Source organism: Bubalus kerabau, chromosome 4 (assembly GCF_029407905.1).
Source record: "Bubalus kerabau isolate K-KA32 ecotype Philippines breed swamp buffalo chromosome 4, PCC_UOA_SB_1v2, whole genome shotgun sequence".
Classification (NCBI taxonomy): Eukaryota; Metazoa; Chordata; class Mammalia; order Artiodactyla; family Bovidae; genus Bubalus; species Bubalus kerabau.
In genome coordinates this window covers 139,998,369-140,012,146 of record NC_073627.1, presented here as the reverse complement: position 1 = coordinate 140,012,146, position 13,778 = coordinate 139,998,369, and the positions used below count along the sequence as shown (strand labels likewise).

The 13,778-nt window shown below is 42.9% G+C and overlaps 1 protein-coding gene across 4 annotated transcripts in view; it reads right to left on the bottom strand.

Moving 5' to 3' along the window:
* The window catches only part of DOCK5 (dedicator of cytokinesis 5), a 278,035-nt gene that overhangs the window by 72,931 nt on the left and 191,326 nt on the right, over positions 1–13,778 (bottom strand). For all 4 annotated transcript variants that reach the window (XM_055578761.1, XM_055578762.1, XM_055578763.1 and 1 more), the window contains exons 23-27: positions 9,156–9,267; positions 7,112–7,182; positions 6,203–6,309; positions 3,491–3,627; positions 860–955 (exon numbers count right to left, since the gene is read on the bottom strand). In XM_055578761.1, coding sequence (XP_055434736.1) covers positions 860–955; positions 3,491–3,627; positions 6,203–6,309; positions 7,112–7,182; positions 9,156–9,267 — 523 coding nt within the window. The remainder of the gene's footprint in view (positions 1–859; positions 956–3,490; positions 3,628–6,202; positions 6,310–7,111; positions 7,183–9,155; positions 9,268–13,778) is intronic.

Genomic DNA, 13,778 nt, shown 5'->3' with positions numbered 1-13,778 from the left:
CAGAACAGCTGTCTGGAGCCAAAGTCCACCTCAATCACATGGTGGTTGTGTAATCTTGTACAGGTTTCTGCATGTTTCCTCTTTTTAAAAATGGAGCTTACTATGAGTTTTCAGTGAAATATAAAGTGCTCAAGATACGTTCTAGCACACACACAAAAATGAGCTAACAGTGACCACTACTATTAACATTATTTTGGCTGAACATACTATTACTGTTATTCTAATGAAGGTGGATCCACATAAAACATGCAGACGTTGAGAATTACAATTACACTGCTTGAGATACTAGAGGAAATGCTGAATGCAGTCAGCTAAACTAATTTTCTAATTTTCTGCTCACAAAAGCTCATATTTTCCTTAAAGAAAATATTAAGTAAATATTTAAAGAGCATTAGAACTGGTCCCGAGTCCTCAGTCCACCTAGGGTGCCTGCATATGTCAGTGGGTCTCTGCTTTAATGTATAATATTAGAGGAGGTTTTGTTTCACCGTCCATCTGAGTAAGACTCCTTAAGAATGTATTCACACACTTTGTATTAGTGAGATCCTTAATAACTGTCCCCCATTCATCTCCTCTACTTTCCAGTTGGATCATTTTCCCTCAAGAAAAAAATCAGCATCAGATTTACTGACAGTTAAAAAGAAGAGTCACTCAACCAGGGAGGCTGTAAAGTTCGAGGCCCCATTCAATTCCCGAGGGAGCTATGCCACCCAACAATCAGTGCAGTCTAGAAACTGGGATGGGAGGGGCCTATGTGAATTTGGTCTCAAGTCACTGGTCCCCCAAGCCCCTCATTGGGTAGGTGGGATGGGACATTGAGAAGCTGCAGTGGCCGCGTGGTCCCCTGGACGACACTCACAATATGGGGCGACTGTCGGCTCATCCCAATCACGGTCCGGTTGATCCTTCTCAGCAGCCGTTCCATTACCAGCTGTATGTGCTTCGCCGTGGGGCCCTAAGGAGGAAACACATGGATGGACACACTTCTGACTTGCTTCACTTTTCTTAAGGAAACCTTAGACAAGTTGAGATTTCTCTTTCATCTCATTCTGGCTCTTGCCTACAAAACAGTCTCTTATCCAAAAGGGGGAAACATCGCAGAATGATACATAATGTTATTAAGGAATCTGCTTAACACCATTGGTTCTAACGTTTGAAAGATGAACGTGGAGATGCAGGAGAAGAATGTCTCCCTAATAACCTAGGTCATCTGGACTCACTGAGAGCTCTCTGTAGCTGCTGACTCAACAGTTTTGGGAGGACCCCCACTAGCATGAGGTACTGGGTCCTGACTCTGAGTAGATCAAGTCACCCAGGAAAATTAGGCACATGAATGGGAAGCAAAACGCAAATATACAAAGTTCTTGCCATCTTCTGTGTAGGAGGTTTAAAAAAAAGAAGAAATTCAAGTCAAGGACATTGCTATGAACTGAAGGTTTGCCTTCAAAATTTCTATGTTGAAGCTCTAACCCCCAAAGGTGATGGTATTTGGAGATGGAGCTTTGGGAGCAAATCAGGTCATGAAGACAAAATCTGGGATTGATGGGTTAGTATCCTTTTAAGAAGGGACACCCGAGAGCTTGTCCTACCAAGGAAAGGCTGTGTGAGGACACAGCTAGAAGGTGGCTGTCTGCAGGCCAGCAGGAGGTCCTCACCAGTACCCAACCATGCAGGCAGGCTGACCTTGAACTCCCAGTCCTTAGAACTATGAGAAATAAATCTATTCTTTAATCCACAAAGCCTTCAGTATTTTATTAGAGCAGCTTGAGTAGACTAAGATAAGGAATTAATAATCTGACTGTCAGGTATCTATGAGCAATTATTCAACTTCGTGGAGCCTTCAATATTCTAGCTACAAGAAAAAAAAAAAAGAAAAGTTCCTATACAGGAATTAGCTGGGCTGATACACCCAGCACTGCCTTGTGAATGTTTTTCTTTTTCCTTCTTGTGATTTGATAGTACATTCTTTCAGTTCCAACTTACCAATATTCAACTCGCCTTTTCAAAGCCAGTATCCATTCCTGCTTCTTGAAAGATAGTCTCAATCTCCTGCTTAAGGCTTCCAACATCTAGATCATTGCTATTTCTGTACTTTTATTAAAACAGCAAGTATTATTAGTACCCCCTTGCTTTTTATTATTTCTTTGAATGAAAGTGACTCATAAAACCTGCCTCTTTGTGGGGTGTTGTGTTTTCCTCTATTTACATGAGTTCCATATGTTAGACTGCAGTAGGTGGGTCCAGTATACAGGCACCCTCTGAGTCTTTAACAAATTTACACTTCAGCAGGAGGGTTGGGGCTTAAATATAAATAAACAAAATACAAAGGTTCCCCAGGAAGGTCAGTTTCATGAGGGGAGGGCTTGCTTCTCTTGTTCACCGCTGAAGACTCAGACCTTTCACAGTGTCCAGAGCACAGGAGCTGTGTAAGGAGTGTTTGTGAGTGGAATTTACAACTCAAGGATGGTAAAAACCTTAAAACGTAAGGACAGAAGAAAGGCAGCTAGCAGAGTGCAGGAATTTGGGCAGGACTGCACCAACAACTACTTCATGGAGGTGTTTAATGCAACTGGACTCTGAGGAATGGGGAAAATGTGAAGATGTAGTTATAGGAAAACAGGAGGGAATACTGGGCTATAAAAAAAAAGGGGGGGGCATAAGAATAAACTTCAGTAATGAGAGCCTGGAATGAGCCGAAATGGTACAGGGAGACACCGGGAATTAGTTTGTACATATAAATATGTCTAGGGACTTTATGTAGGAGATCTGGGTTTGATCCGTGGGTCAGGAAGATCCCCTGGAGAAGGAAATGGCAACCCACTCCAGTATTCTTGCCTAGAGAATCCCATGGACAGAGGAGTCTGGCGGGCTACAGTCCATGGGGCTGCAAAGCATCACACACGACTGAGCGACTAACCGCCCCCAGGCACTATACTGCTGGTTCAGTGGTTAAGACTCTGAGCTTCCACTGCAGGGGAAATGGGTTAGATCCTTGGAATTAAGATCGTGCAGGCTGCATGGCTCAGCCAAATAAAAGAGATATTATCTAAAAAAAAAAGAAAGAGTAGAAAGCAACATTTAGGTTTCAGAAGGAAGGATCAGCATCAGAGAGCATATATGGAGAACTTCTCAGAAGCTCAAGAATACGTACTATAGTGCTGTCAGGTACCAAAAGCATAAGAGGGTAGAGGTTTCTACCTCACAAGCCTACACAGGCTCTGGTTCTGACAAGTTCCCATAGAGACCTCAGTGATGGTCAAACTGGGTTGGCCAGGAAAATCAGCCAGCAGCGGCCCCCATAGCAGGCAGACTTCCCCAGACCTAGATGTGCCTGGTAGGTTCTAGCCAGGAAGAGCCTCTCTATACACCTCTAAAGTGGGTACTGCCTAATTCTCAGCTGCCTGGGATGAGCAGGGCCGCACAGCTGTTCCTGTCCCCGGCCATGGGACCAGCATGAGCTGTGCTCCACATCAGGGACTCTTGAACTCACCACATCCTTCCTGTCCAGAACCTCCAGGAGGTAGCTTAGAAGCTGTGAGCTGGCCTCGTGGTCAGGCTTGCTGGAGTTGTCGTCTAACTGGCCGCTGAGCTGGTCTATCAGCAGAGCAAGCAGCACATCCCTGCACTCTGCGGGCGAGAAGGCAGACCACTCAGCAGCTGCCGGAGCACCCCTCCACACAGCCTGGCTCCTTCCTACAGCCCCCTCTCTGCCTGTCCCTCCAGCTCCCAGCTCTGGACTCAGTCCTGCAGGGGCTCCTCTGGGCTACCTGGGAGCATGTGATTTTTAGGCACGAAGTTCAACCCTCTACCTTGACCTTAAATGCAAAGGAAATCCCACCTCGTGTGTAGTCCCATGTTTATAAAGTATTTAACAATGTCTTTAGCTTTTTTGGGGGGGCAGGGGTGGAGCTTCCTTGGCCTCAGATGGTAAAGAGTGTGCCTGCAACACAGGAGACCAGGGTTCAATCCCTGGGTTGGGAAGATCCCTTGAGAAGGGGGGATGGCAACCCACTCCAGTATTCTTGCCTGGAGAATCCCGTGGACAGAGGAGTCTGGCAGGCTGCAGTCCATGGGGTCACAAAGAGCTGGGTACAACTGAGCAAGTAACACACAGCATTTTTTTTAAAGGCATATAACTTTTTTTTTTTTTTTTAAAAAGGACTAGGACTTCCCCGGAGGTGCAATGATGAAGACGCTGCCTTCCAGTGTAGAGGGGTGTTGATTCAATCCCTATCAGGGAGTTAGGATCCCACACGCCTTAAGGCCAAAAAAAAAAAAAAAAAAAAAAAACCTCAGAAGCCCTATTATAACAAGTTCAATAAAAGACTTAAAAATGTTTTTAAATAAAATAACATTTAAAAAGGTCAACTTAGGGATTCCCTGGCATTCCAGTGGTTAGGACGCAGCGCTTCCACCGCAGGGTGCACAGGTTTGATCCCTGGTCAGGAAACTAAGATCCCACAAGCCACATGGTGCAGCAAAAAAAAAAAAAAAAAAAAAAGGCCAGTGTGATATTTGTAAGCTAAGTTATAGGAAATTAATAAACTAAGCAAGTTATATGCTTTTAATTTTTTGACATGTTCTACTGACTGGATAAAATATACTCAAAAATTCCCATGAACGCTAAGCTTCATCAGCACATTTCAGTGAGTTTCACAGATATTCTTTTCATGCTTTTGCAGATACTTCGACTTCATACAGGAAGGTGCTGTCTTTCCACTATGTCTTCTTTCTGGGAACTTCATGATGATAAAATATTATTCTGATAAGTCCAGATATTTTGGGCATGAACAGAAATGACTGTGAACAGTGATACTACTTCCTCTGTTGGAATTATGCAGTGCATCCTTGGCTCTTCAGCTCAAATGCCTCATCTTCGTGGTCTCATTTATGCCTTCCACATCCTTAGAGGCACAAGTTATCACAGCATAATAAGAGGTTGACTAATACTAGGTTTTCTACTTAAGAGCACTCACTAGCTTTCTGCACTCCCCCTGACCATGTTCTTGAAACAGTTGAAATGTCTGAGCACAAATTCAGAGGCTTAGAAAATATCAGAGCCAAAAAACACTGCTGATTTGATCTAGTACAAGTCCATCCTTCTATAGAAATAGAAGCTGAGACTTACTAGATGGTCCTTTGTTTGTCTGAAGTTATATAACTAGCCTGGAGCAAAGGCAAAAGGGTTCTCTCACCAACCTACTCAACTTTTCCTGCTTCTGAGGTACCCTGGTGGTCCTCGGACCCTCCAGCCAATACACACAGCATGAATCACCCATTGGGACTCCCTGACCTGGTGGTAGCTTCAAAAACAGTTCCCACAGCTGGCCCACCTGACGAGTCTTGGGTTTACTGGAAAAGGACCAGGTATGGGACCTCCTTCCCATGTCAACTTTGGGGCAGGAACACAGTGATTTACACCTGATGGCTCCTTGCTTGACTAGTTACAAAATGAAGAGTCTTTCATCAGTGTAAGAGTTTTCTTCCCTCGGTGCCCTCCTCCACTCTTAGCAGTAAGACGGTAATCTGGCTCACCCACAGCTCCCCCCGAACCTCTCTGATTTATTGTGACTGCCACTACTCCCGCCATGGTCAATTTTTTGCCACTGATGTGACATGACCGGGCATGGAGTGGAGGAGAAATGTGCATAACCAGCTCTGCTGAGCAAGTACAAGCAGCAAGAAGTCCATCACTGCCCCGAGGCATCACGGCATCCCTGCCATAGGGTACCACTGCCCAACAGCATCACTGCCCCATGACATGACATCAGTCTGAACTGAACTGAACCAGGGACTGGGGCAGGCAGTGATACCATGATGTCATGGCATGGGGCAGTGATGTTGTGGGGTGGTGGTACCCTGTGGTTACTGATACTATACTCCATGTCTAGGTCAAAGGAGATGCATTTGTTTAAAAGGACTATCCTTCCTGCTTGCCTGTTGCTTTCTGGGGTTTATATTTTGAGGACAAAGTTTGCTAATTAATGCAACATTCGCTATAGAATTAAACATTAAAGAACACAAGATTTTGCTCTTTCATGGAGCTAGGTGAAATGCTGAACTGATTTCACCTTCTGCTTAAAACCAGTTTCTCAGGAAGTGCTTAAGTATCACCAAGGACATAATTATTTTTTTTTTTTTAAAGGCAGCATTGGCTGAGGAAGACAATTTCCATAAGTGGCCATTTTTGCTGGAGACTCACCCGACTGCTGGAAAAGATTGCTCTCTACTATCTTGGTCATGCAGTTCAGTTTCTGGCGAACTAAGTGGTTGTCAGGGATGCTCTGGATGAATTTGCAGAAGAGCACACTAGAAGAGAAACCCGGGTAGTTAGTGGTTTTATCCTGCCTTATTGAAGGGAATAAGCTCTTCCTCTCTCGTGGGAATTAACTGGGCGTGGAGAGGTTGACCTGGAATTCTCTCCTCCATGACCAGATAGTCTGTCTCTAAGAAGCCAAGGAGAGGCTATATTCTGCGTTCACTCTAGGGCTCAGCTGGGGAGCTGAGTCTGCCAAACCTGCCAAACACTCAGGTCCATCACTGCTTTGCAGACTTGTCTTCATACTCAATTTCTGCAAAAGCCTTTTCTGGCTAATTCCACCCCAGTGTCAATCACCATGTGACCTGGCATTCCTGGGGTACTTAGGTATATGGCTGGAAGCATATTATTATGTATATTTTTCCTATAGTTAATTTTGTATCTGTGCATTTTCTTTCTTTGGAGAAAGTGCAAACCTCTCTCAGGGGCCTTTATCTTCCCTAGAACTGAGCACAGAAAGGTGTTCAGTCCATATGTGTCCATACATGTTAGAAGAATCACAGCATGTGTAGTAGTCCAAGCTGAAGCCGAGCAGGGGAGATGCATCTCCTGTTAAGAAATAACAGGAACTTCCCTGGTGGTCCAGTGGTTACGAATCTGCCTTGCAATGCAGGGGATGCTGGTTCAATTCCTTGTCGGGGAACTAAGATCCCACATGCTGTGGAGCAAGTAAGACCGAGCTTTCTGGAGCCCATGTGACACAACCAGAGAGGCCTGAGTGCCGCCACTAAGACCCAAGACAGCCAAATACATAATTTTTTTTAAAACAAACAATAGTTTTTGGTTATTTACCTGAGTTCAATAGGATCGAACACAAGTTTGACATCATTAATGATGCTAGGAAGGTACTTCAAGGCTGCCCCCTGCAAGAAAAACAAAAAAGCAGATTCAGTCATCAAGCAGGACAGATACAGAATTTCCCGCATGATCTCAAGAAGAAATGACCAATGCTGGGAAACAGGAAACTGGACACGAATGTTCTTGTGATGAAGAAGAAACCTAGTATTGCTAACATACGATCTCCTATCATCTTTCTCCTAAAAAAATCTAGACAGACAGCTTTCCATTGTCCGTTTAGAATTCATTTTTCTATCCAAGGACGTAATCAAAACCTTGACATTTCTCTCACAAAGTTGCCAGAGAGAGAAGAAAATAAAGTTCAGATCTGAGTCCTTAGGAATTACATATTTTACATTTAAAAAACTGCTAAGGATGATGATGATGGAGACTTTGGGCTTCTGGGGAGAAGGGAAGCCCTAAGAAGAAAGCCTGCTGCTTGAATCATTATCAAGATCAACTGGCTAAATTCACAGAGGCCATAAAAGCCATGCAAGGGATGTCTAAAAGGGTAGCTTGTCATCTTTAGGAAAATGTCTATTTAGGTCTTCTGCCCATTTTTTGATTGGGGTGTTTGGTCTTTTGATATTGAAGTGGATGAGCTGTTTTGTGTATTTAGGAAATTATCCCTTGCAGGTTGCACTGTTTGCAAATATTTTCTATCCTGTGGGTTGTCTTTTTGTTTCCTTTACGGTTTCCTTTGCTATGCAAAAGCCTTTTAGTTTGATTAGGTCCCACTTGTTTATTTTTCCTTTTGTTTCTTTTGCCTTGGGAGACTGATCTAAGAAAATACTGCTGCGATTTATGTCAGATAGTTTTGCCTGTGTTCTCTTCTAGAAGTTTTAGGTGCCATGGATTATATTTAGGCATAATTAGGCACATGCAAAGATGCTCAACATCACTGATTATCACAGAAAAGAAAATCTAATGAGATATTATCTCACACAGGTCAGGGGTCTATAAACAATAAATGCTGGTGAGGGTGTGGAGAAAAGGGAACACTCCTACACTGTTGGTGGGAATGAAAACTGGTACAACCACTATGAAGAATAGCATGGAGGTTCCTCAAAAAACAAAAGACAGAGTTACCATATCATCCAGCGATCCCACTCCTGGGCATCTACCCAGAAGAAACAAAAACTCAAATCTGAAGAGATACATGCACCCCAATGTTCACAGCAACACTGTTCACAATAGCCAGAAGATGGAAAAGCCTAAGTGTCCATCAACAGAGGAGTGATAAAGATGTGCTTTGTGTGTGTGTGTGTGTGTGTGATGGAATATTGTAAGTAAGTGTTAGTCACTCAGTCATGTTCGACTCTTCGCCATCCCATGGACGGCAGCCCGCCAGGCTCCCCTATCCATAAAATTCTCTAGGCAAGAATACTGGAGTGGTTGTCACTTCCTTCTCCGATAATGGAATATTACTCAGCCATAAAAAAGACAGATATCATATGATATCATTTATATGTGGCATCTAACAATAACATACATGAATTTATTTATAAAACAGAAATAGACTCACAGACATAGGAAAAAAACTTAACAGTAATCAAAGAGGAGAGGGTAGGAAGGGATAAATTAGGATTAACAGATATACATCATGATATATAAAATAGATCAACAATAGGGACCTGCTGTATAGCATAGGGAACTATATTCAATATCTTATAATAACCTGTAATGAAAAAGAATCTGAAAAAAATACATATGTATAACTGAATCACTTTGCTGTACACCTGAAACAAACACAACATTGTAAATCAATTCTACTTCAATAAAAATAGGTAGCTTATCTTTGGGAAATGAACATTTGAAAATACAAATGTACGAAAAAGTGAATACAAAGGGATTTCCCCTTTACTTTCTGCAAGTCATTCTAAAATTAAGTTTTCCATGAATGAAGATTATTTTTTTTTTATCATGCACTGTAAGTTTTTCGTTCCCCAGAACATCCTCACCCACAGTATTAAGAGTAGCCCAAGTAGATCAAGCTGACCTTGATCTTGACAGCTTCTTCCATAGGCCTGTCCATCAGTGAATTGAAAGCAAGAAATAACTGGCGGATGGAATTATTAAATTCATCTCCATCTTCACTTTGGCCATAAAATCTTAACAGAAAAAAAAAAAAAAGGCAGTCAGACATTCCATGTTTAAAAGACATTTTTCAATAGCTTTGTTGCCTACATGATGCTAGAGGCCCATGCCTCACTTGTCACCTCTTCACACTGTGCATGGAGCCATCTCACGTGCTCTAACTAAGGTGGATCAGGGAGGGGCCCCAAAGCTGGGAAGTCATCACCACCTGGAGAAAAGGAAGATAGTGATTTGTATGTAAAGTCCTACAACAGAGCTCTCCTCCTGGTCCCCTGAAGCTGTCTGAAAGCCAGTCTTGGTGATGTCCTCCATCATAGTGGCATGTGGGCATTCCTGGAACAGAGTGGGGAACAGCCAGAAGCTGCTTCGCCTCAAGGAGCAGATGAGCCCTGCCTACAAGCCCACCATCCTCAGCTCATGAGAACAATGTCCAGTAAGCAGGGGACGTTCTCAGCTACCTAGACTGACAGCTCAGTCTTGCCACCTCCTGCCCTCCAACCCTCCCTCTCTCTCACCTCTTCTAATCATTCTATCTAATCACTCTGCAACTTGAATCATTCTGTCTCATCACATCAAGATCATTTGTGCTGAAGTTTCAGACAATAGGTAGTAAAGTTCTTCGACCCAGAAATGATCTGAAACCAATCTAGTCTGTGAGTCCAGTTAGCATTCTTCTATCTACTGACCTGGCCAACCTGCTCCACAACAGGGCCCTCACAGGACACAGGCCACCTTGGCCTTCACTGATACTGTGCTTCATTTCTTGCTTTTTAAATTAAAAAACAACAACAACAACAACAAACTTTTGGCCATGCTGTGAGGCATGTGAGATCTTAGTTCCCCAACCAGGGATCAAATACACCTGCATCAGAAGCTCTGAGTCTTAACTGCTGGATCTCCTGGGGAGTCCCTGATTCATGCTTGTTTAAGTAAGGTACCCTGCTTGTCTATCAACTGAAAAGTTGGTTTTTCTCCTAAGTAGAAACCAGAAGGCTCACGTCTCAAGAAACACAAAAGTACTGAAACTGTAGCCCAAGTGCACTTACGCTGGGTAGCCATCTTACCACCAACTGGTCAAGAGTAGAGATGGTTTGAACTTGGAATTTTATACACACACTCAAATAAATATGCATATACATATTTATATTAGTCTCCTCCATTCACCTATAACCTATATGGTACTTATGGAATGTGAACTTCTCTGAAAATTATTCAGAGGGTTCCTGCTAATTCTCAATTCGTCCATTCTGCAGAACTGGAAAAGAACTTTATTTGCAATTTATTCCATGAAGTATCTCAAAATGAACACGTACAAAACAGAACTCACTTGATTTTCCTGCTCATCTTTCAGTAGTCCACATCTTGGCAAGTAGCACACCGAACCTAGAAGTTCTCTACAACTCTTCTCTTTCATTCTCCCACCCATTCTAATAGCAAGTCCTGTGATCTCTTATCCCTAAATCAGTCCACTCTCTGCATCTCACAGGAGACAAACCCACCGGATCTCACATTTCAACTATAACAGCCTATTGGAGGGAGGGTCAAGAGGGAGGGGATATATGTATACACTACAGCTGATTCACATTGTTGAAACTAACTGCAGAAACACACACAACATTGTAAAACAATTACCCTCCAATTAAAAAAGAAAAAGACTAAAACTTAAAACACAACAAAAACAGCCTATTAAGGGGTCACCCAGGTTTCACTCTTAACCCCTGGCAATCCATTTTCCACCTAAGAGATGAGATGATCTTGTATTGGGTTGGCCAAAAAGTCGGTTTGAGTTTTTCCAGAGCATCCTACAGAAAAACCTAAATGAACTTTTTGGCCAACTCAGTAAAATGTAAGCCAGATGTCACTACCTCTCTAACTGAAACCCTTCAGTGGTTTCCCATGACACCTGGAATGAAATCTGAACTCCTTACGATGACCTAGGTGGTCTTCATCATGCATCACTGCCTGCGAGGCTCCGTCCCCCCATCCTGGATCTGTGCTCCAGCAACAGTGGCTTCTCCTGATTCCTCCCACAGGTCACTCGGTGACCCCGCAGGACACTTGCCATAGCTGTTCCTACTCCCCACACTTCTCTTACGTGAGACTTTCAGAGGCCAGCTCCTTGTCTTTCAGTCTCAACTCAAATGCTAGCCACCGGAGAAGTCTCTCCTACCAGCTCAGCTCAAGAAGCCTTACCAGGTCACTGTCACATCAATGCCTTCCCTCCTAGCTTTTATCCATCTGAGATGATCTTGCGGGCTTCTTTATTACCTGCCCCCCTGACCTTGATGTAACCCACAAGCATCACTGGAGCAGGAACCTCATCTCATCTGTGCTAGACCCCCAACACCCAGAGTACCCCACGTTTGTGACTTAAAAAAAGGAATTATGGACTTCACTGGGAGTCCAGTGGTTAAGACTTCACCCTCCAACACTGGGGGTGTGAGTTCAATCCCTGGTCAGGGAGCTAAGATTCCCACATGCCCTGAGGCCAAAAACCAAAACCTAAAACAGAAGCATATTGTAACAACTTCAATGGAGACCCCCCAAAAATATTAATTAATTAAAAAGGGACTAACATGAGATTGCAGGATTAGAATCAACCTTCTCAGTGTCCTATTGCATCTATAAAATCCAAGCGATTGAACACAACAAAATTCTGTAAAGCAATTATCCTTCAATTAACAAAAAAAAAATCCAAGCGATTGGAGAATATAGATTGCTAGACTCTCTGTCCCAGCTTAAGCTCTTTTTTAGAATGAGAAAACATCAGGGGGAAAACTAATAATAAACAGGTCATCCAGGCCCAAGTTCAACACAATCACTCTCTTAGTTTCATGGGTTAATTAACTTGGCTTTTCCACTGTTATCATGCAATCTGATATTGAAAATGATGAACACAATGTTGTTGCTCAGTCAGTCGGTCGTGTCCAACTCTTTGTGACCCCATGGACTGCAGCATGCCAGGTTTCCCTGTCCTTCATCTCCCAGAGCTTCCTCAAACTCACGTCCACTGAGTTGGTGATGCCATCCAATCATCTTGTCCTCTGTCGTCCCCTTCTCCTCCTGCCTTCAATCTTTCCCAGCATCAGGGTCTTTTCTAATGAGTTGGCTCTTCACATCAGGTGGCCAAAGTATTAGAGCTTCAGCACCAGTTCTTCCAATGAATATTCAGGACTGCTGCCTTTAGGATTGACTGGTTTGACCTCCTTGCAAGTCCAAGGGACGCTCAAGAGTCTTCTCCAACACCACAGTTTGAAAGTATCAATTCTTCGGCACTCAGCCTTCTTTATGGTCCAACTATCACACCCATCGGAGAAGGCAATGGCAGCCCACTCCAGTACTCTTGCCTGGAAAATCCCATGGATAGAGGAGCCTGGTGGGCCACACAGTCCATGGGGTCGCTAAGAGTCGGACACGACTGAGCGACTTCACTTTCATTTTTCACTCTCATGCATTGGAGAAGGAAATAGCAACCCACTCCAGTGTTCTTGCCTGGAGAATCCCAGGGACGGGGGAGCCTGGTGGGCTGCCGTCTATGGGGTCGCACAGAGTCGGACACGACTGAAGTGACTTAGCAGCATCACACCCATACATGACCACTGGAAAAATCGTAGCTTTGACTAGACGGATCTTTGTTGGCAAAGTTAAGAGTGAAAGAACACAATGGGCTGGATGCAATGAAACATTATGAAGGGTAAGAGAGTCAGTGGATCATTAATGGAAATTGTTTTTTAAAATTTCATCAATTAAGGTTTTCTTTTTATGTTTTTATGAGGATTCTTATTGCTGGACATCAGGGCTTGGTTTGCCATACAAACTTTTAGGTAAGGGAAAGTTTCCTCAGCAGGACATCCTAACCGAACATGTGGAAATTCAGCATTAATTATGAAAGACAAATACCAAACAATAAAAGACCATCTGAAAAGACTAACAGAGGGTGAGTATATACCCTGTGCTAGGGGAACACTGCTAGCTTCTGCTAGGGAAGAAAGAGTTGTCATTTGTCCAGCTCAATGTTTAAGTCATTAAACATGTTTACAAACCATAAAAATCTACAAATTCACTGTAGAAACTTTGAAAATGCAGATTAAAAAATAAACCTAAAGTCCTCTTACCTACAGTTTTACTACTACAATTTTAGCATATTATGCATCCAGTCCTAAATTATTTTTGAAATTGTGATATTATGTTTTCTACCTTAGTTTTGAACCTATCAGGGTTATCTTACCTCATTCAAATACCCTACATTTGAAAGGCTGCAATATACATACTGTAACATTCATCTTTGTTCATACTTGATGGATTTCTTTTCATAAATTTTTAGATGGTTTATCACTGGACCAATATCTTCCTCTGCTTTGTGTGTATATGTTTGATTTTTATCCACAGTGCCCAATTTCCATGCTTAAAGAGTTTGTATTCCTATCAGCATTTAGCATGGCTAAATTTGTCCACTCTTACCAAAGGATGATAAAGATTTTTCACCTTTATCAAATGTAGAGGTAAAGATGGTGTGTGTATTACA